Here is a 23,224-nt window from a genome sequence, read left to right as displayed (position 1 = left end):
TCCTAAAACTGGTACGACTACTATTTCCTGCCCTGGTGATCTCAGCAGCAAAGATACCGCAGTAGAATCGGTTACACTTCCGGCGCGTCCAATTTGCTTAGCTTTCCGCTACGCCGTGTCAAAGGAATAAGACTCGAGACGCGTCTCCAAAATCGCTGCCGTTTAATTCTGCTGAAATTGGTAGGAGAAACTTATGACATGAGCTGTACGGAGCAACTAAGGAGGATTAAAGCCTAGTGGGAATCTGAGAACACATATTGTATGTACTGTACTATGCTATACAAATTATATTTATTATATGTGCGTGGGTGTTGTTGTGAAGAGAATACACTATATTGCAATAATACAATATATATATATATAGTATTATTGCAATATAGTGTATTCTCTTCATATATATATATATATATATATATATATATATATATATATATATATATATATATATATATATATATAATGTATATATATATCCCAATTTTATTATTTTTACAAACAACTCAAGATGATGAATACACACAATACTCTCCTCTTGTTTTCCTCACAACAACCACCCTGTGGGATGGATTAGGTTAAAAGAGAGTGACTGTCCCAAAATGACGGAGCTGGTTTTCATGGCTAAGGCAGGACTTGAACTTATGACCTCCCATTTTTCTAGTGTGCTAGAAACCATTAGAGCAAAATGGCTATAGACCAAACATTATTTGTAGACTTGTACATCATCAGAAATTTAGATCACCAGAATGTCAATGAAATGTGTTGAACCATCTGACCAAATAGCAGTAGTAGTTAATAGTATTTTATTTATATGCTGCCCAGAATCACTGTGAATTGGGCAGCATATTAATGTGTTATTATAGTTGGTTGCATAGTCAGCAGTTATTTAGACTGGATTTGGCATTTTTATCCACCTATCTTTATATTGTTGTTTTTGTTGTTGTTATGCTTGCATTTAGTAAGATTGGATTTAGTTGACTATTTTATTCAGTGTTTGGATTTCACACATGACTGCCATGAAGTTTCTTTTTAATTGAGCAGTACTACAAATAAATAAATAGATAAGATCATCCTAAGCAAATTATTTCCACTATGTTTGTCACAAGTTACAATGACAGCCCATACAGAACACTAAATTTGATTACCCTAATTTACAAACTAAACTAAATATTCTGAATGAACTGAGACGACCTAATTCATGTTTAGAGGATTAGTTGTTATTTAGGACCTTGGTTCAATGTGTTATGCAGGCATGCCTCCACACTTTAAAGCCCTAATATTGCACAGTGGTTTACACCTTCCTCGTCAGGCCACAGTATTAATATTAATAATAGTGGAGTATTGCAGCTCAAGAATGAGTTTTTAATTTCAGTAGCAGCAAATTACATTGCTATAAAAATTTCTGCCTGTTGAAAATTGGAAGATTGGAATTAAATAACTTAGTGCTGAATGAAGTATCTCATGACTTAATCAAATACAGTTGTAAACCACAAAAACTTGATGGGTTTGCATCAGAGACTAAGGGCAAAAAAGTTCACTTAAACCCATCCAACTTTCCATCATTAGAACCCTAATCCCAACCATTCCAGGAATTTTTTAATTGACAGATTCCATGTCCTGAAAAGAAGCTTGAAAATCCACATGCTATTTGCAGTGTTAGAAAATTTATTTTATTAATTACACTTTTTGCCACCATCTCACTATGCAATGAAAACATTCCCTGAAAAAAATATATTAATTATTTATAGACTAGCAATAACAGGGGTATTAATTTTAAAATTTTCCAGACAGTCCTAGGATGCTAGAAATACTCTAAGGTGCAATGAAATATGAAGCATCCAACCAAGCACTCAATGGCAGTACTCTATGGCAAGATTCCACATCCCATGTATCTCAAAAATCTAAGTCTTCACATAGTAGCACAAAATACATTTGAAATAGAAACAGTATATAAAAGATAGGGACTTAACAAATTGGAAGGACCCCAAGTTGTAGTTTTGATTTTGTTACAAAACCAGCTGGGTGGATTTGGGCCAGTCATTCTTTCTCAGTCCAAGAAAGAAGGTAGTGGCAAAATGAAGATTTCTGAAAATATTTCCAAAAAACCTGTAAGGATTAGTCCAGCTAGTTGCCAGGCATATAAATTAATTGAATATGCGCGCACACACATATATGCACACAGAAAGCACAGTGCATATATATATAGAACCATCTGCAGCTAGCATAGCCATCTGATTATTGGAAGCAGCATTAACATTAAAACAAGATAAAACAGTGCAGCACTAACCATAATAAGTGATATCAGGGTATTATAGAATCCATCTTCCAAAGTGGAAAAAGATAATTTCTTTGATTATACTAATAAAGTTTCTGATGGTTTTTGTTATCTGCTGCCTTCAAAATGGCTATATCTCTTGTACTCATCAAACATATTTCAAAGAATGAAAGGAAAGTACAGAACTGTGCAGCTAATTCTAGGATATGACCTGCTGGTGTACAAGAAGACAGTTTGAATAAACTACTACCTGGTTTTGAAAATTACTGCTAGTACCATAAAATTCAATATTAACTTAGGAATGCCAGGTCTTATTAGATCATTATCTATCTCATACTACCCAGATGAATCATTATTAATAGAATCCTGACCACATTATAATGAAGATAATTTGATTAGTTTCAGTTTGAATCCATTTCTGTAATTGGGTTTTGCTTGGAATTAGAATGACACAGTAATTGAAATAAATATGCTAATTTTCAAAGAATGTATTTGTGAAGATAAAGCAATCTGTTTCACAATCATTAGAAAGATTTTTGATATTTTGTTTTAACAGCTTTATAAGAACACATGTGAGAACCAGTTTGGATTCATGGTTCAGGCTAGAAATTGGGAGAGTGAGTTCTAGTCCCCTCTTGGGCATGAAGTCAGGTGGGTGACCTTGGGCCAGTCACTTTCTCTCAGCCCTAGGAAGGAGACAATGGCAAACCATTTCTGAAAAATCTAGTCAAGAAAACTGCAGGGATTTATCCAGTCAGTCTCTGAGAACTAGACATAATTGAATGGAAGAAAAAAAAAGAGAACACATATGAATGAAAATTCTGACAAAAATATTTATCTACCACATTTAGAAACCACCCATCTTCCTCACAGAGGGACTCTGGGTAGCAAACAAGTAAAATATTAAAACATAAAAACTGTATATACAATTTTAAAAGAGGCAAATATAATTAAAATTGAACATTAAAGTGAATTAAAAGATGGGGCTTCTGGGCACTAGTCAGCCCCATAGCTGGGTGCTGCTTTGTGTGCCTCAAGCAAAACAACAGAGCCATGTTTTCAAACCTTTCCAAAAGGCCAGGAGAGTAGGGAGCCCACCTCACCTCTGTGGCAAGGGAAAATGTTCCAAAGAGTTGGGGCAAAGCCAGAAAAAGTTCTCTTCTTGGACCCCAATAGGCAGAATTCTTTAATTGATGGTATCCGCAACATACCTTCCCTAACTGACTGGGTGCAATGTTCCATAGATAGATAGTTCCATAGGTAACCTGGCTTCATGCAGCGTAAGACTTTAAAGGACATAACTAATACTCTGAATTTTATTTCACTTACAAGAGTGTCTCACTCTAGAGGCTCTGTGCAGGATACAAAATCAAACATACAACATAACACAATGAAAATAATATCTCAATAATAGATGGGACGTTTTTCAGAAAAGACTATTAACTATTTCCTGGAACATAAGAATGGAAGTCATTTTTGCCTCAAGGATTAGGTTATTCCAAAGGATGGGAGGGGCTACCGAAAATACCCACCTTTGTATCCCCTCATGTAGTCCCCCTGGTGGAGGGAAACTTCAGCAGGCTGTCTCTATTCACTTAGGTCAGGAGGCAGAATGGACCTGGGAATAAGTGGTCTTTCTTATAATTATATTGTGTCTAATTTTGTAATTTAAATGAATGTACTTAATTTTAAATTATATATGAATGCCCCCTTAGGTTGTATACATTTTAATTATAGTTTTTTTCTAAATAAAGTTATGTTAGTGTTTATATTTATCAGGCAAATAAATTAATAATGTGAAATAATATTTGTGCTCTGGCTCCTGAATCAAGCAAAGCATTTAAAAAGAGATGGACTAAAGTAATTACTGGGGAATTCACATTATTTAGGAAACTCACTTAACACTAAAAGCATACCTCCAATATATATATATATATATATATATATATATATATATATATATATATATATATATATATATATATATATATATATTCTTCCCAAAACCATAAATAATTTTATTTCTAGAAGGTAATAGAGAACCTTATCAGGGTAATAATAATCCATTTCACAACATTGTAATTCTCTGCAGAGAATCATAATAGTTCATTTAAAAAAAAGTATTATTATCACTGCAAAGTAAGAAGTACTTTTTGAAAGTCACAGAAAGTCACGCTTTTAGTGGAGTTAATTACATTTGGAGAAATTCTGTAACACTTAGGAGATACTTAAGTGTTCATTCAGCAGCAAAGATTTTCCAACCAGCAGAGTTGGAAAATATATATTTGAATGCAATTAAGCTCCCTGCAACCCCACAGAAGCAAAGAAAATGGATACAGTATTAGACATAGTAGAGCCCTCCAAATCTAGGAAAGACATTTATTTATTTAGGGTATGGTAAAAATATGAAAAAGCAAATCACAATTACATTCTCAATGAGTAAATATGAAACTAATTAAGACAAAAACACTTGGACATGATTCACATATTGTAGTGTCAGTGAACCATCCGGTCGCACTGATATATCCAGTATGGTTTCTTATGAGATGATAAAAGATAAAAAGCATTAGAATTCAGTAATAACACTTCCCAGAAGAAATTCCATAATTAAGGGTCTGCAGAATGAGGATCCTTTTTTTAAAAAAAATGTTTTTCTTGGTAAAATACCATGTACATTGTGCGATACTTATTAATAGCACCAGATGGCTCTGAAGAACTGAACTGTTAAATCTGCCCTTGAGGCACAACCAATTTCCTAACGAAAGAGGCAACTGTATAAAACAGTTTAAAACAGAAACACCCTAAATAAAGAGTATTTCTCAGAATTTCAAGCTTTTGTTATAAATAAGCATGGCAAGTGAGAATTTTTTTTTTGTTTACAGGGTATTTAAAGCATTGAAATCTTGCTTCATATATATTAGACTATATATACTTTTACTGACATAGAAATAACCGAATTGCTATTTATAGCCTGTTAATCAGTAGAATCTAGATGTGGAAATGGTCAGGCAGAAGGGGCCAAGGCTCTTTGTTTAGATACAAAACAATAGTTTGCCATGTATATATGTGCATTACTCATATTAAGGAAACAGACTGCCTCTTTGCCCTTGATTTAATGGACAAATCTAACATCTAAGTCCTAAATTTTCCTCAAATGTTCTGTTTTCAGTATTCTCATTTAGAAAGGAAAATAGTCATTTTGATATTTTTGTTATTAATGAATTTGGTGCTAATTCTTGCTAATTAACAGTAAAGCATCCAGAAATCCAGCAACACCTTCCAGTCTTTCTATCCTAGGCCCTGAACCAGGAAGGAAAACTGTTTGGGAGACAAGGACTACATTTCTTCAAGATAGTTTTTGGCTTCTGTGTTTTGCAAGAGGCTCGGTGATTACATTTTGACATTTATCAATGGGAGAGAGATTTAAAAGCCAGTGTCTTTAATTTATTAGAGTGAAAGGACCACACATGACACACACATACACTCCTTATGTCACAAGAACTGCCTTGTCAGAGTTAAATTAATGGGTGTAAATCCCATTAAACTCAGTACAGCTACACTTTAGGCCGCAGGCATGTCAAACTCGTGACGTCACGTGACGTCGCGTGACGTATCGGAACTTTTTCCCATTGCCGAAAATGGGATGGGCGCGGTTTCTCCGTGACACTCCGGCCCTCGGGCTGGCAGTTTGACACTCCTGCTTTAGGGGGACAGAAGATTAGACTGACAATGGAGTCTAGTTTAATGTCTTTAGAGCCTAGATTGAGTATGGTTTGGAATCATATGTTTTTGATCCAGTTCATCCCAATCTTTTTCGAATGAATTTAAAAACTACATTTAATGCATATCATACAGGTAGCCCTTTATTATAAACAAAATATGTAGTGGCTGAGTTGAGATCAAGACTGCCCTAAATTAAGGAACTGAATTTTCAGCATATACATATAGAACAATATTTTTAAAAAAAATATTCCATTGGGAAGGAAGCTCTGAGAAATATAATGGTTAGATTTTGCCTTCATTGCAGACTAAAAAGAAAACAAATGGAGCTCATGATATATACGAAACACTATACTTTTAAAGGTTAGAATTTAGAGAAAATCACCCACCCACCCTAAATGACAATGACTCTTCACACCAAAAATGCTGAAAATAAACAAAATCACAAGTATTTTCATAGTTCTTGTTCTTGAGAACCCCTAACATTCCAAAAATAAAATTTATCAAACCAAAATTATGCCAAAAGGTTATATCCTAATTAACATATCCATATATTCCAGAATATATCATATTCTTTGGCCATCAAAACAACATGGCCAGAGCAAGGTAAACAAGGTACTACAAGAAAGTAGCCAGGCAAACTTTGCCCAAGGCAACAGTTGTTTGTCACAAGAATATATGGAGTTTGGGTGTCAAAGGAAAATTGAAGGCAGTTTGGAGATACTGCCTTGGTTTCTCCTGACTTCTCAGATTTTTGGAGAGGATGTCCATCAGAACATAAACATCTCACCATCCCAGGTCTTTTAAGGCAGCAATATATCCTTCCAGGCACTGCTGAACTAAACTGTTATGAAGCACAATATTTTTGGTCACACTGGAGAGGGCTAATGGAAAGTGGAATTCAACCTAATTTGCTCATTCCCGTTTTTAAGGGAAAGAATGGATGTTTAATTGCTGAAAAGGCAAGTTGGAAAAAATGGTGAGAAAGGCTTAATGAAAGTTGTTACTGTTTCTCGACCCATTCCATCCCATTTTCTTGTGAGATGTTTCTCAATGTCTCTCTTACCTTCACTTTCTCAAGCACTTCCTTATATAAAAGCAATGTTTTCAATTCATTAGCGTTTAGGTTTATATGGTATTTTTTTCCCCAGAGTGCAGTAGCAGGATTTGGCTGTTCCGGCAAAGACAAAGAGTTTTATGGAATCGTATCTGCCAATTTTTAACAGATGAAGTACATTTAAGTCCTCGAAAGCACAGCTCACATACACGTCCGTAGTCTTTTATGAAGTTAACGCTAATTTATTTCGAGGGGCTTTCTCTCGAATAACCGCGTTCCAATTCCTAAAGTATTCTGCGTTTACTACGGCCTCCTTAAGAAGATAGCAAGCCTCCTATTGTTGTCATTAGGCAAAATAAATAAAGGTCGTCTACGTTTCGTACACAGACGCGGTATAAAGTCACTAGACCAGGGGTAGGCAACCTCGGCTCTTTTATGACTCATGGACTTCAACTCCCAGAATTCCTGAGTCAGCATAGCTGACTCAGGAATTCTGGGAGTTGAAGTCCATGAGTCATAAAAGAGCCGAGGTTGCCTACCCCTGCGCTAGACTCAGGTAAAGGTAAAGGTTCCCCCGCACATGCGTGCTAGTCGTTTCCAACTCTAGGGGCCGGTGCTCATCTCCGTTCCAAAGCCGAAGCGCTTGTCCGAGGACGTCTCCGTGGTCATGTGGCCGGCATGACTAGACGCCAAAGGCGCACGGAACGCTGTTACCTTCCCACCGTAGTGGTCCCTATTTTTCTACTTGCATTTTTACGTGCTTTCGAACTGCTAGGTTGGCAGAAGCTGGGACGAGTAACAGGCGCTCACTCAAGCACGTTTTATTCCGGTCGCTGAAGAAACGCTCGAGGGGGGAGGGGGGAAAGAGCGTTCTTCTCTTTCGCTTCAGCCCCTCCCCCCACCGCGCAAGCGCACAGAGCCCCAAGCGGACGTTCCCTTAGCAACCGCGCTTTGAGCGCTACCACGTCCCTGCCTCCTCTACTACTACAACCTCCGATGGGAGCCGGCGGCGCCAAGGCGGGGGATCTGAGGACCGGGCAGGCCTGGACACGGTGATGGGGCGTAGGGCCCGCGGGTTTTTCCCCTCGGTCTCCTGAGCGCTATGACGCCGCCGAGGAGGAAGTCGGAAGGTCCCCTCTCGGCAGGTACTGGGGGAAGCTCGAGGGGCTGCTTGGCTTTTCTCCTTGGACCGCCTTTCCGTTGCTCGGCGGGCGTGGGTTCTTCACCCTCCTTGGGGGCTTTTCGTGGCCGGGCCTCGGGGCTGACTTGTTCCTGCTTTCCAGGCGCTCAGCCGTTCGCGCGTCTTTGCAGAGTCAAGGCCTCTTTACAAGGGAGGGCGGGCATTTTGTGTGGCGGGTGTGAGGTGGCTTTCTGCCGCGGAGAGGGGGGGGTGCTTGCAAAGGAAGGGTGTCCACCCCACCCCTCGCCTGAACCCCCGGCCTCGCTGGGCTTGTTTCCTTTCTTGAGAAATGAAAGGTCCGCAAGAAAACAGCTTAAGCTCAGAGAGAGCGCCACGGGTTCCCTCGTTTCCTTTTTTTTTTGTTTTTTTACAGCCAGCCTTTCCTGCCCATCCTTCGCCAGCCTGGTTATCCCAGGCAAACTACGTAACGACGGTGGCGGTTGCCTCGAAACGGGAAAGCGGGTTGAGGGGTCGGATGTGAGGTTAAGGACGGGGGTCACCCTGCCCCGTTGGCGGGAGGAAGAAGGAGCAGGGCCCGCACGTGTCTTCTTTGCAGGAAAGGCTGGAACTTTTGGAGGAGGAGGAGGAGGAGGAGGCGGGGCCGCGCGGGGTGGTGTGGGGGGAAAGGACGAGAAAAAACGGCCGCTCGTCGGATTCATGGCGGAAGGATGGCACGGACTGCAGGATAGCGCGAGCCTGTACTGTATATTTTGAATTGGGGATAAGGGACAAAAATGTAGACCGGGGAGGGGGGGCTCGAGAAACGTTTCAGCACTGCTTCCCCGAGAGACCGATGGAAAACTTTATCACAGGGGTCTTCAAACTTGGCCCTTTTATGACTTGTGGACTTCAACTCCCAGAATTCCTCAGCCAGCTTTGCTGGCTTTGCTGGCTGAGGAATTCTGGGAGTTGAAGTCCACAAGTCATAAAAGGGCCAAGTTTGAAGACCCCTGCTTTATCACATGAACAATTCTTCTCCCCTCACATACACACGAACCTTCAATCCGAATAGCCGCCGTCCAACGGTCACGGACAAGCGGGCTTCAATTGGGAGAATTTGTGCTCCTTTCGTTGGCCTCACCGGAGGAACTACGTGGGTTTTTTTTTTATTTTGGGATGTTGTTAACTGTTGCTTTCTTTTTTTCTTTTCTTTTTTTTTACGCTTCACGTGTGTAACGGTAGAGATGAAGTACAGTAACTGTTGGAGCCAAAATGGGTCTTGGTTACTAGAAGTATTCAGTGTACGCTGTGACTTCGAGAAGCAGGCCAGATTATTTCAACTCGCTGCCAAATTATACACAAGGAAATTTTTAAAAGATTTTTTTTTCCTTCCGTCACTTAGCTGGCCCCTGCTTCGTTTTTTGTTTTGTTTTTTAAACTGTTAACTGGAAGGCAAGGAGCTTCCAGTCAGCAGTAATTACCGTACAACCGTATTTATTTGCTTGTTTGTAATCCTTTTAAAAATCATCTGTGACTAAGCAAGAGGAAACTCAAGAACTCTCTTTTTTCGTGTTAGAGGCAGTTTTAAAAATTTGGAGGACTTAATAGAACTCTTTAAAACAGCACTTTCAAAAACAAAATAACATTTGCTCGTTTCTGCCAGATTCTCTTTGGCACTGCAAACATTCGTAAATAAGTGAAGTCATGGAGAGAGCATTTTGGCTTTATTTGGTTGGAGCATTACTTGTTGAGCATTACTCAACAGATCAGAACAAGGCAAAAGAATATTTATAACTGTATTCAATGCTTTATTACATTGAAGCAAACACTGAGAACATAAGAGCCTTGCTGGGTTCAGGCTAGTAGCCCCTCTGGTTCAGTGTTCTCTGTCTAACGGTGTCCAGCTGGATGAATTCAGGCAAGTCATAAATGTGGACAGGACAATATCCTTCATGTTCCCAGTTGGCTAATGTTGAAGACAAGCTGCTTTTATTCCAGGAGAAGTAAAAGCTCATCAAGCCATGGGCATGGTATTACTACTTTCTAGAAGAATTATTTCCAGGGAAGCTGATGCAGAATTATAAATGGATGAGTAATTATGTGATGGATATACTTACCATGTTAAGTTTCAGTAAGATAATAAGTTTTAGGATGTCAGTATTAAGTATCTGAGTTTCAAACTATTTTTGAAGCTTTAATTCTTCCTAGTTTAGTCAATAGATATTGATTCCTGATTGCTGAGGACAGTTGCAGCTTAGTTTACTTTCAAAGAAATCCAGTTTCAAATCATAGATACAACATCTTATCATATTTTTTTTCTTTAGTAGATACTGCTGAAATGAACTTTTTAAAGTTGATAACTTTAACTCATGATTCTAAGTGGTCATAAATAGTGGTTGTAGTGGTATTCTGTGCAATTTAATGGAGGAATCCTATATTATTTGGGAGGATTGCTATGGTCTATATGAGTTGTTGGATTTCTCTTTGCAAGACAGAGAAAAGAATATTGGACAGGTTTCTGTTGCTGGCTTCTCAGGCAGTCCTGAGTATGGTGCTTCTCAAAAGTGATTGTGGCAGGACAGATTAGTCAAAGGTGAAAATTTGCTAGATACTAATATTCCTGTCCCTTGTTATTACCAAAACAAAGAAAAAAGAATTGTACATACTCAATGCCTATTTCAGTTGTTTTCCTTTTAATAAAAAATGGGGGTAATCAAGTGCTGCTTCTAATTAGCTGCAGCCACATCATGTAGATTTTGGGGTTGCAGGAATTTGGATTGTTACTGTAATTTATAATAATGTTTTTAAGAATTGGTGTTCATTTTTACTGATCATTTTGTTATTTCCAGCCAGGTTTGGAGATGGCTTGTATGATTCTTATATGAGAATAGATCAGATTAGATATCCAGAACGTACAAATGAAGAATGCACCCCTTCTGGTTTTCCTTCACTAGGGAGATCTAATGTAAGTAATTTCATGTTTCTTGAGTTTTGTTATTGTTGGGACAACACAAACTAGATCCTTTAGCAAACCAGGATTTATATTAGATTTATGCAGTGTTTCTGATTTGATTCAAAACAGCTGCTTTATTATATAAATGTGACATTGTGTGTGGCCGCATTTGTTTCCAGGATCTCATGGCTGCATTGACAAGCTGCACAGAGATGCTGCATTCACTCTTGTACATTTAGGGACTTCTTCTAAATACAGCCCGAAACACTGCATAACCCTAACAAGCACATCTATATCTGCAAAGAAGGTGATAGTTAAGAATTGTGTTTGTACTATTTTTTCCAACCATTAGGCATGGTTAAGAATGTTACAGGTGGTTCTCATTTAGCAATTGCCTCACAGAGCAACCATTTGCAGTTATGATGATTAAAAAGTAACTTTGCAACCATACCTAGCATTTATGACCTTTGTAGGCCTGTAAAGCAAAAGAAAGCTGAAATGAGTTTATAAGTACAGTCATGGTTTCACTTAGCAACTGCTTCACATAACCAAGTTGCTGATCCCAATTGTCCCTGAATTTATTTTATTTATTTTATTACATTTATATACCGCCCTTTCCTGAAGGACTCAGGGCGGTTTTCAGGGTGATTAAAAACAAAAATACAAAAGTTAAAAACAAATTTAAAAAATTATATTCGTCCCTGAATAAGTAAAACCCCAGTTAAAATTAAAATTAAAACTAAATTAAAATTCTCAGCCTGGGCCAGAGAGCTCGAAGAGCCAGGTCTTCAGGTCCCGGCGGAATGAACAGAGGTCGGGGGCAGTCCTAAGCTCCACTGGCAGCTGGTTCCAAAGGGCAGGCGCACCCACTGAGAAGGCCCTATCCCTGGGTGTCGTCCGCCGGCAATCTCTTACCGGTGGCACCCTGAGAAGACCCTCCCTGTGGGAGCGCACTGGATGAGCACCATTTATACTTAATAATATGGTAATGCTTACAATACTAATATTTGTAGAGATTTCTTGTTTTTCATAAATATTAAGTACTATATAGCCTTGCAAATAGACTTTCTGGAACTAATCCACCTTTTGTTCTGTAAAGAGTTGCATTTTGAATGTTATAATAATTGTTTTATGGTAAAAAAGATTAGAAAAGGTAAGTACTGGAGACCATCTCTTTACTGAAAAGAAGGCTTTACATTACAGTTAACATATCATCTTGTATGTATCTATGGCCATTCATTTGTACTCAATGTTCTTAGAGGACTGTTACTCTCAATTAGCTAAGTGTTTAATTACAGGGCTGAAATTTACTAGTTTTATTTTTTAAAATACAAAAAGGAATTCCCTAATGTTTGAAAACAGTAATGTCTTGTTTCACTTCAATTGTTTTTGTAGAAATGATATATGTCTTAATCAGAGTCATGTATCTTGTGAGCTTGCTAGAGAGGACTGGTTAGATTGCAGCAATTATATCCAACTGACAACAGCCTTAACAGTAACAGCATTGAAAGTAAAAGGAATATATACCTAACAAGCCTATCCAGTTTAGGTGAGAGATGATACCTCCCTGGAGGACATATATAGGATCCTCCTAATCAACTTAGATTAAAGAAGCTACTTGAATAATCAGTGGAATGCTTCAAACCAACGAGATGTCCAGTTACCATGACTCAACTTTCAGATAAAATACCCATTTTATTAGTCAGCATTGACTATATAGTCAATGCTATAAATATTGCATATTCAGTGACAGTACTAAAATGTTTGAAAACATACAATAAAATCTAAGATTTGGCCTCTAACAATTCGACCTAATAGATCTTAATTTCTGAAGGAATAACTTCCATTATATGCAGTTCAGTCATACTTAGAATCAATGCAGTACTGAGAAAGAAACAATTTTCTAAGTGTACTCTGTTTCAGATTTTCACATACAAACATCTAGTTGAAATTGGATGAGTTTTAAAGCTTTAATTTCTGAAAGCCAAGATTTGGGGGTTAGGGAGTGAATGAATATAGGCAGGAAAAAAATGCAAAGAATGCCTGAGTTGCTGCATTAGAGAATTAAATACTCATTTAAGACTTTGAATATTTAGTATTTCAACCTGTATGTATGTATGTATGTGTGTGTGTATGTATGTATATGTATGTATGTATGTATTTATTTAGTGGTTGGGAGTCAGGTAGCCTACAGATTTGATAAATAAACACAGACTAAGATGATTTTCACCAAATTAAAAATATGGATAATTTTAAAAATTATAAATCACTATACCAGCCCTTCATAATGTTTTAAATAATCTTATAGCAATCTCTTAATAGCAATCCTTAGTTTTTTCTGTACTGTTTTCTAATATTCATCACATCACATAGGAAATGTATAGAAGAGTTACTGTATATATTTCACTCTTCCATTCCAATATAATTAACATTATATCATGTAACTATTTACAGCTTGGTCACAGATGCATTGCTATATATATGCGAAGAGGGGAAACATTGACAAAATGATAAAAGAATCCACTTGATTGCTGGCCAAAGCATTAAGATCACTTCTGTAGCTCAGGTGATCACAAGTTGCTTAAATTGAGCAGAACAAGATTTTGCTGTATTCAGATTTCTATTATTATTTGTTCCTGTGATTGATATTGACCTAATCCATTCTGCAACAGGAATAGAATAAGAAATAAAGAATATTAAAAGAGTTTCTAAGTAGCAATGCACTCACTTGTTTATCAACACCATTGAGCATCTCAGTCTGAAATACTGTATACATTGTAACTTTTGATTTATCTTGAATTTTCTGCAGGTAGATTTCCAACAGTGCTGCCAGTACCAAATCTAAGCTTATAGCATGATTAAATAGTGTGATTTTGACTATTTCCTTTGAGATTGGCAGTCTTCATGCTCAAGCGAGCGGCTATATTACAGTGTTTTCCCCAAAATAAGACGTACCCCAAAAATAAGCCCTAGTTTTGGGGCAAGGTGCATGCCTAAAAATCAACCTTGGGTGGGGGTGTGGAGCTTACCTGTGTGCCCCACACCTGCTTACCGTTGCAGCCAGGCCTTCTATTCCCCGACTCCTGCCCCCGCCTTGCTGGCCCTTCTGCGGCCATTTGCTACCCTTCGTGTGCGTCACCCCATGCCTCCATTTCACTGTCAGGAAAGACCTCTGTAGCTGAGAACAGAGTTCTGGATTGATGCTCGTGGCACACACACCCCTCCCGCCGGCCTGCATTTCAGTGGGCACTGTGTGCATCAAATTTGGAGCTCAGTTCTTGGCTGCAGAGGCCTTTCCTCTGAAGGCCTCTGACGGCAAAATGCAGGGCAGGGGGCATCACACATGTCAATTTGGAGCTCCATTCTTAGCTACAGTGGTCTTTCCTGAAAGCCTCTGATGAAGAAATGGAGGCCGAGGGTGACGCACAAGAGGGGCTGCAGAAGAAGTGGATTGGCTGGGTGGGGCTGTCAGTGCCACTTCTGTGAAATGAGACGGGCTAAGACAGCCCCCGAAAATAAGAGCTGGTGTCTCTTTTGGAGGCAAAAAAAGACTGGATCTTATTTTTGGGAAAACATGGGATCAAAAGCTGCTTGATTGACAGTAATGTGGTGAAACCATTTCCAGTACCTGCAATGCTATTACATGGCATGCAGACAAATAAGTGTTGCCGGCACTGACAGATTGCAGTTCCATCCGTGTTATTTTACTCTCTACAATCCACTTTATTTTTGATGCTGTTTGTTATAGGTTTTTCTTTAATATTTATAGTAAACAAGTATGAGTACTCTTATGTATGAAAGTGCCATTTCTTAATTCAGTGTCTCGGGTTGGGTTTTTGACTAGGATTAAGGTCATAGACCTCTTTACCACCAAGTTCACTGCAACTCTTGTAGCTCAAAGTATATGTTCAGCTGTAAGATATGTACAAGTCTACTACATTAGGATTCCTAAGACTATTAAGAAACTATAATATGTCAGGCAATTCATCTTAAAACCATAAAAAGTTACTTTATACTATGTTAGGTGATTTATTTATTTAACTTCCCTACATTGCCTGGCCATGTAAATGCATGGACTTTTACATGAACATGGCCTGCCAAGCAGCAGGAATTGAACTTGAGGCTTTTTCTGCACAAACGTGTAACTCTTTTTTCCACACAAGAAGAATCTGGCTTAAATTTTGATTTAGGCGTGAATGGCTGGAGAAAAATACATGCCCAGTTCTATTTGCTTCCTACCTGCCCCACTGTTACTGTTGCGCTCTCACATCCATTTTATATCTGCATTTTGGGATATTCTGTGTGGCCAATTATTTACATTTAATTGAAAGGATGTGTTTAGGTTATTACAGCATGTTTTCATCATATTTCTGTTCTAAGAGAGGGCACATTTACCAATATTTGCTATGACTAAAATTACAGTTTCTAATAAAAGATACTTAAGTAATGTCATATCAAGACCAAAGAGAAACAGTCTTAAAATATTAATCAGAAAGTAAACCAAACAGACCAGTATTCTCACTGGCAAAAAAAATAATCCACCAGATGAGAAAATTCAATGCAAACATTTCAGAGTTCAGTTATCTTAGAGATACAGAAAAGGATCTTTTTTTGTTCCATTCAAGTGCATATTATCCAAATATGAGGGCAATTTGGAAATAAACCTCTGTTTGGTTATCAATGACAGACGCTTGCAGATACAGAATTTTTATTATACACATTAGAAAACTGCAACATTACATTACTTTTTGACATAATCATCGTTCAAGCTGAGGCACTTGTCATAACGTCTTACAAGGCTTGAAATTCCTTAGTAGTAGTCGCTTGATGCCAAATCTGGGCTACCGGGGTTTGTGTGTGTGTGTGTGATCAAAAATATCCCAACGGAACTGCTTCAAAAGTTCTTGGGAGTGTCTAGCGGTGTGCGGGCGAGCATTATCGTGAACCAACACCACACCGGAAGTCAGCATGCCCTGGCACTTGTTATGGATGGCTCATCTGAGTTTTCATAATATTTCACGTAGACTTCTGAATTGATGGTCGAACCACGCTCTGAACTTCACTAGCAGTACTCCTTTGGCATCTTCATATTTGGTGGGATTTTCTATGGCATCGCTTCCAGTGTGGTATTGGTTCATGATAATGCTCACCTGCACACCACTAGACGCACCCAAGAACTTTTGAAGCAGTTCCGTTGGGATTTTTTTGATCAGCCCCACATAGCCCAGATTTAGTGCCGAGTGTCTACTACTAAGGAATTTCAAACCTTGTAAGACGTTATGACAAGTGCCTCAATTTGAATGGCTATTATGTCAAAAAGTAATATAATGTTGCAGTTCTGTATCTGTGAGATAACCAAATGGAAGTTTATTTCCAAATTGCCCTCTTATCAGATGTACAGGAATACCTCAGCTGCTCAGGGAGGTAGATAGTAGAATTTGTAGGCAAGTTGGGAGGGTGTTTATAGCCTTAAAGAAATAATGAAAATGAAGAGACAAAGATACTAAAACAAATTTGGGTGATAGCTTCCTTACTATTGATTTCAATGAGGAACCTCATGATTGGATTATTGAAAAGCTGTAATATGGCCATCGCAGTATCCTCAAAGTCATGGGATTGTGAATGACAGCTGGTCTGCTATTATGATAGTTGCAGTGTACTGCAGTCCCATGATTACCATTTGCAATCTCCTTTGCTGGCTTTCCACAAGCAAAGTCAATGGGGAAGCTGGCAAGAAATTGCAAGTTGTTCACCTGCATTCCATAGCACTTCTTGTGGCACTTTCCTGCATTACATAGCCATTGGAGAACTAATTACCTATCATTTTCTTGTCAAATCTTTTGAATTTCTAAGACACTAAGCAAATATTTTTTTTGGCAATTGGCTATCTTTTGGCCTGAAAACAAGAAACTTGCTTTTTATTATAAAAGATAAGTTATTTCATACAGTTTCTATGGAGCACAGCTTGGAGGCTGAATTTTCCACTACCCAAAAAACAGATGTGAGAAATGCTTCTCATTTTACTTCTAAAATAATTCACTTTAAGGCACGTTAGTGCCTCATATGCATGCAGCCCCAAAGTTATCAGTGTATGAGTTAATTTTGCTTTCATTTTATATTTAGTTAGTAACAGAATATCTTCTTTCATTGCCAATTATTTTTTCTCTATTCTGTGTTACTTCAAAATAAAGAGAAATACATTGGTAATGTAAATATAAACATATTGCTAATGTTTAACTTCAGACTTTGCGGGACAAAATTACTGTTCAGATTCATTTCCTGTTTGGACTCTCCATTGCTATTCTATTTTTTCTCTGCTATTACCTGCAAAATGCAAAAATTGTGTCCAGAATTCTTTGTCCATTAGGAGATCAAATGTTTCTGAAAACAGAGGTCTTTGAAACCCAGTCGCTCTGAATTAATAATTAATAATTGCTGATTGGATTGGATTAATATCTTGCAAGGGCCATTTTATTCAACATTTTATAGCATTCCTCGTTATTTCTGCTCAGTTCAGTTCAGCCATAGATACTGAAGAATCTGTTAACATTATGCTAATTCTCTGGATCATATTTTCTGTGTCTTTTAAGCAAGTTGTATGTCTCAAAATACACTGTCTATATTTTCCAAACAGATATAGCAGTTAAGCAGTACAATACAGATCTTGGTGTCCTGAAACTGCATTTTCTGAATCAATGTCGTAACTGTTTTGGCATTTCATTGAAAAAGGTATACAAATAGTTTTCAAAAGAGTTATTAATTTGCTGTTTTGGTGGAGTAATAAATTTGCTATAGAAATGGAAGAAGATAACATTATTTATTGGCTCCCCCAGACATATATAAAAGCTGCTATTTAGTTGCAAATGCTTCATTTTTTAAAAAATTGAAACAATTTATGAAATTGTTTCATAAATTTAGCATAGTACCTTGCAGTTGCCTTGCAGAAATCAATGAGGTACTGTATGTCAGGCTTATCCTGGTCTGCCTTGTGGACTCAACAAGGTACTTTGCAAAATGAAGATGACCTAATCAAATCCTGTAAGAGTGGCTCATTCATTCATTCAATACTCTTGCAAGGTGACTACTCTGCACCAGTTTTTAGAATAGGACATTGCTTTGCTTTGCTTCATTGCATTACCTGAAAGCCTATTTCTCGCACTGCCTATACTGAAATAGAATCTGAAGTGAGTCTCTACAGTTACACTTGTTTCAAATTGGAATAAATCATTTTTAGTGTTTTCTGATTATTTCTGATTTGCAGTTTGCAGGAAAAATATTTAGTTTTGTGCATGGAACAAAACTTTGCAGGGCTCAAAAGTAAATTACTATACTATAATACAAAACATTCAAACATGCCTTCGTAAAAGGTTAAAGAGATGTGGGAATGCACTAATTTAAGAGCAGTATGTAATTCTTGGTAAACAGATTATTCACTAATTCTGTCTTAACCCTTTGGGAGAGGTTTCAGTCATAATCTAGCTATGTATCTGCATGCTTATTTGTTATTTTTTTACATGTTTCTTTTCTGCAATTTGCTGTTTTTAGTTCCAAGCTAGTAAAATCGTAATTTGCAGATTTTTGGTTGCTTCAAGCTACATTTTCATTACTTGCTTGCTATGCTGACTGAAGAGTAGATATTGCAAAACTACTTTAGTGCATGCTAATACAAATTTTACTACATCAGGTTTATGTAAGCATTAAGTTATTTCTACATATTCCTTCTGAAGTTAAATGACTGTTGCTGTTTCCCAAATGTTAAATTTTGAATTCTAAGGATTTTCTGTTTTATCCTTAAAGGTAACTACTAACACAATCACAATGAAGGATCATCCTTTGACTGGGAGCCAAGTCAAAGTTGAGCAATTATTTGAAGACTCTGGAAATAGAAGGAGCAGTACTCTGCAGTCCTCTGGAATAAATGGCTCTGAAAGGTCATTTCCAAGTCCAGCAAAAGATAAAAGCGGTGATAGTATATGCATCATCAAAAATAGTGGCAGCTCAATAAAAGCACAGAAAGCTGGATGTCAGTCTGCAGAGCAAGCACTGAAGCAATATAAACAGCAGTTAACAGCCTATGAGCAACAAGAAATATTTAATTTTCCTGAAATTTATTTTGTGGGTCCAAATGCAAAGAAAAGACAGGGAGTTATTGGTGGCCCAAACAATGGTGGATATGATGATGAACAAGGCAGCTACATTCATGTACCTCATGACCATCTTGCGTACAGATATGAAGTGCTTAAGATAATTGGGAAAGGCAGCTTTGGCCAAGTAGCTAAAGTGTTTGATCACAAATACCACCAACATTTGGCTGTAAAGATGGTGCGCAATGAGAAACGGTTTCACCGGCAAGCGGCAGAAGAAATACGCATCTTGGAACATCTCAAAAAGCAAGATAAAACTAGCAGCATGAATGTTATTCACATGCTAGAAAGCTTTACCTTTCGAAATCATATATGTATGACTTTTGAGCTCTTGAGCATGAATTTATATGAGCTGATCAAAAGAAACAAGTTTCAAGGCTTCAGTGTGCAGCTTGTACGTAAATTTGCCCACTCAATATTGCAATGTCTGGAGGGGCTTTTCAGAAACAAAATTATACACTGTGACTTAAAACCTGAAAATATTCTTCTGAAACAGCAAGGGCGCAGTGGAATCAAAGTAATTGATTTTGGATCTAGTTGTTTTGAGCACCAAAGAGTTTACACTTACATACAATCTCGGTTTTACAGAGCCCCAGAAGTTATCCTGGGAAGCCGCTATGGGATGCCCATAGATATGTGGAGTTTTGGCTGTATTCTGGTGGAACTTCTGACTGGTTATCCTTTGTTTCCAGGAGAGGATGAGGGTGATCAGCTAGCTTGTATGATGGAGCTCCTTGGAATGCCTCCACAGAAATTGCTAGACCAATCCAAGCGAGCCAAAAACTTCATCAATTCGAAAGGTCATCCTCGCTATTGCAGTGTAACAACTCAAGCAGATGGGAAAGTTATTCTTAACGGTAGCAGATCACGAAGGGGTAAAATGCGCAGTGCTCCAGGCAACAAGGACTGGATCACAGCATTAAAAGGCTGTGATGACTCTTTGTTTATAGAGTTCTTAAAAGAATGTCTTAATTGGGATCCTTCTGCAAGGATGACTCCTAGCCAAGCTTTAAGACATCCTTGGATTTGTAAACGAGTACCTAAGCCTCCCAGCATGGATAAAAGTTCAGGCAAACGGATTGCTCACTATACAAGCGCTTTCCCAGGGATAAATTCCAGATTACCCCCAGTTGTTGGGGTAGCAAACAAACTGAGAGCTAATCTAATGTCTGATTCAAATGCCAATATACCTCTATGTACTGTGCTACCAAAATTGGTCAGCTAATAGAGAATTACATATTCGCAGGGTATATACTGTGTTTATTATTATCTCCTTGAATCACAAAGAGATTAGTGTAGGGCCTGGGGAAAAGATTATTGAAGGTTTAATCTTGTGTAAAAAAATCTGAATGAAAACAAGAATTTTAAGGGCTATAATAATTTAATCAAATAGTTTCAGCTAGAATGGGATGCTTATTGTATACATTTGTTTTATTCGGTGAGATCACATGCTGTATAACAGATTTTAGAGTAATGTTATAATAAACCACAAAATCACCTGTTCATGCCGGCCGTCATGTAAACAGAAAATTGAGTGCAATGTGGTTTCAAGATAATTTGCACTTGTTAGTAAACTTCTAACAGAATGCTGGGCAAAAAGCACAAGTTCTTGAGCTTTTTGTTGTCTATGAATTATTTTGTAGTAATTTCTACATATAATTGCAAGATTTCTGAGTTTGCAAAATTAATTTGCGAACTCCTTCAAATTGTTTGCAGATAAGCTTCTTGCAAAAGTGTGGGGTGAGCCAGACCTATGAAGATAATAGTTTTTGGACTCTCATTTTAATGTTTTTAATTCTTCATTCCAACATTTTAAATTGAATTAACTGATCACATACAGAGATAAAAATATTTCTGAGAAAATTTCTTGTAAGTAAGTTGCTTGTAATTTTAGTGAAGGATAAACTCTGAGGAAAATGCTGTTTTCAAATCTCAGATGCAAAAAGGTGGGTGCTTCAAATATTTGTACAGGAAAATGTAATGGGCAGCATTTGGATATTGGAAAATAAAATTATTTTACTAGTGCACATAAGCTTGCCTCTTAAATTTTCCAATTCAGGATCTTGATTATGAAGACTTGATCTTTAGCAAAGCACAAAACAGTATTACTCAGACCTAAAGTACAGTTGTATATGATGCAAGGTTAATGGATCATTATTAATGGTAGCCATTTGCATTGGATGTTTACCAATCAGTTGAAGATGAACTATTACCGTATTTAAATTCCATTTTCCCACATTGGATGCATTCTCTATTATAATAATTTGTAGAGCAGCTAATCACTGAGAAATTAATTCGCTTCCTTTTGTTTTTGTGTTACGGTAACTGTTTTCTCTCATGAGTTACACAAATACTAGATTAGATACTCTCAGCTGTTTATTCAGATTGCAATGCAATTTCTGCACATGTGTGTTAATAATACTGCATAGGTAGGAAAATATGAAGTCCTCAAGAATAGGCATTTTATAGACGCTCACTAACTTCAGAACCAGAAAGCTCTGTTGCACTTACATGTAAATTTTATTCCAATTCCAAATAAATACCTTAATTTCTTTATTTCACATAATTGGGTTTTTACATCTGCATGGCCATTTAAGATTATTTGAAATTAAGGATTCTGTCTTAGCCGTAATAAAGATCACAGTTCAGGCTTTTTAGATTGTAACATCCTCGAGGCAATTCAAACAAAAATATTTGATTGTAGTAGCAGACATTGAGAAAGCATTGCACATATCTTTCTAACACTAACCCTTGGCAAGACAATCTTGTGCAAAATGTTATTTTAATGTTTAGTGAATTTGTATGCCATTCCATTAGTTGAGGAATTTGGGACAGTTTACAAGAAAATAAAATCATGAAATAAGTACAATAAAACAAAGTGTAAAATTGAAAACTTGATTTTAGTTGCACATTTATAGCTCATTGCATTTTGTTTTTTAATTGTTCATCCTTTGTATAAAATATAATAAATTTTCACAAAAATACCTACAAGCTATAGCGAAATATATGGGGCACATGATAGCTTGTTATTTTTTATAGCTTTAAAAAATGCTGAATCTTGCAGATAAAATCACCATTAATAAAATCCAGGTCATTTGGGGAAATAAAATATATATAGTATTTGAATGAAAGCTTATTAAACAGGTTTCATAGAAAACATTTTTCTCTTTTTAATTACTATCTTTAAACTTTTTTAAAAGGGCATCCACGTTCTTCCATTTTCTTGTTTCTTTGATTGAAAAAGCTCCATGATAATTCTTGCTAATGAGAAAAACACAAAAACTTGATTATGCATCTGGATTATCAAGACATTTCCCTTGCCTTTAATAGGCAATTTGTTATGGAAACAAAAATCTTCAAAAATTATTTGCATAATTTCACCATCTTGTAACAGGTGTAAAACAAGATATATTTCTATAAAAGAATGATTTCTGAAGTAGTTTGGGTTTTTACCATTTCTATTAAAGGAAGTTAATTTAGACAAGGTACTTTTAAGTGAGGTAACTGATATAGTTATGGAATTTTCTGAACTGAATAAAATCTTACAGTAACATTCCTTTTCTGTAAAATGGCTATTAAGGAAAATGCAACAGCAAATTGGCTTATTTAGCATTTGGCACTGGTCTGTAATATCCTCATCTACAAGTAGACTGGGTTTATTGGAACTTTATATACAAAAGGTTTTCTAATTTGAAATAATGTTCATCTGAATTCTTTATTTTAATGTGAGAACTAAGTTAATATCTTCAGTTCTATGAAAATACTCTAGTCCAGAAATGTTAACTGAAATGAGTTTTCTTGAAAAATAAATGATATAGTGAATTGAGGTGAAAATTTCTGTTTCCTAGATTAGAACAAAGGTCTAATAATCTTAGTATCTTGCATTGTCCCTTCAAATCTCTTATTCCCAAAGCAATGTTCTAGTTCTTGTACAGTAACCAAGAAAATGATTATGTCC

General features: G+C 37.1%; 1 protein-coding gene across 6 annotated transcripts; it reads left to right on the top strand.

The window, feature by feature from the left end:
- The first annotated feature begins 150 nt into the window (after positions 1 to 150).
- DYRK3 (dual specificity tyrosine phosphorylation regulated kinase 3) lies at positions 151 to 22,473 on the top strand. Of its 6 annotated transcripts, XM_083359273.1 has the most exons (4): positions 151 to 180; positions 11,019 to 11,134; positions 17,757 to 17,851; positions 18,920 to 22,473. In XM_083359273.1, exon 4 carries the CDS (start codon positions 18,941 to 18,943, stop codon positions 20,489 to 20,491), a length of 1,551 nt encoding a protein of 516 aa, XP_083215399.1. In that variant the 5' UTR covers positions 151 to 180; positions 11,019 to 11,134; positions 17,757 to 17,851; positions 18,920 to 18,940; the 3' UTR covers positions 20,492 to 22,473. The 6 variants fall into 6 exon arrangements, with proteins under 6 accessions (XP_083215399.1, XP_083215397.1, XP_083215396.1 ...); XM_083359271.1 differs by lacking the exons at positions 151 to 180; positions 17,757 to 17,851 and adding an exon at positions 187 to 259; XM_083359270.1 differs by lacking the exons at positions 151 to 180; positions 17,757 to 17,851 and adding an exon at positions 7,995 to 8,194 and having other exon boundaries at positions 11,023 to 11,134.
- The last annotated feature ends 751 nt before the right edge of the window (positions 22,474 to 23,224 follow it).

The sequence above is a fragment of the Vipera ursinii genome (assembly GCF_947247035.1).
Source record: "Vipera ursinii genome assembly, chromosome: 3".
Lineage (NCBI taxonomy): Eukaryota > Metazoa > Chordata > Lepidosauria > Squamata > Viperidae > Vipera > Vipera ursinii.
Note: the sequence above shows the minus strand (reverse complement) of the source record. Positions and strands in the feature narration are given on the sequence as shown.

Coding starts and splice junctions, on each gene's coding strand:
- DYRK3 (XM_083359269.1), top strand. CDS start 8,152: ATGACGCCGCCGAGGAGGAAGTCGGAAGGTCCCCTCTCGGCAG. Junction 8,195..11,018: donor GGAAGGTCCCCTCTCGGCAG/GTACTGGGGGAA, acceptor TGTTATTTCCAG/CCAGGTTTGGAGATGGCTTG. Junction 11,135..18,919: donor CTTCACTAGGGAGATCTAAT/GTAAGTAATTTC, acceptor TTATCCTTAAAG/GTAACTACTAACACAATCAC.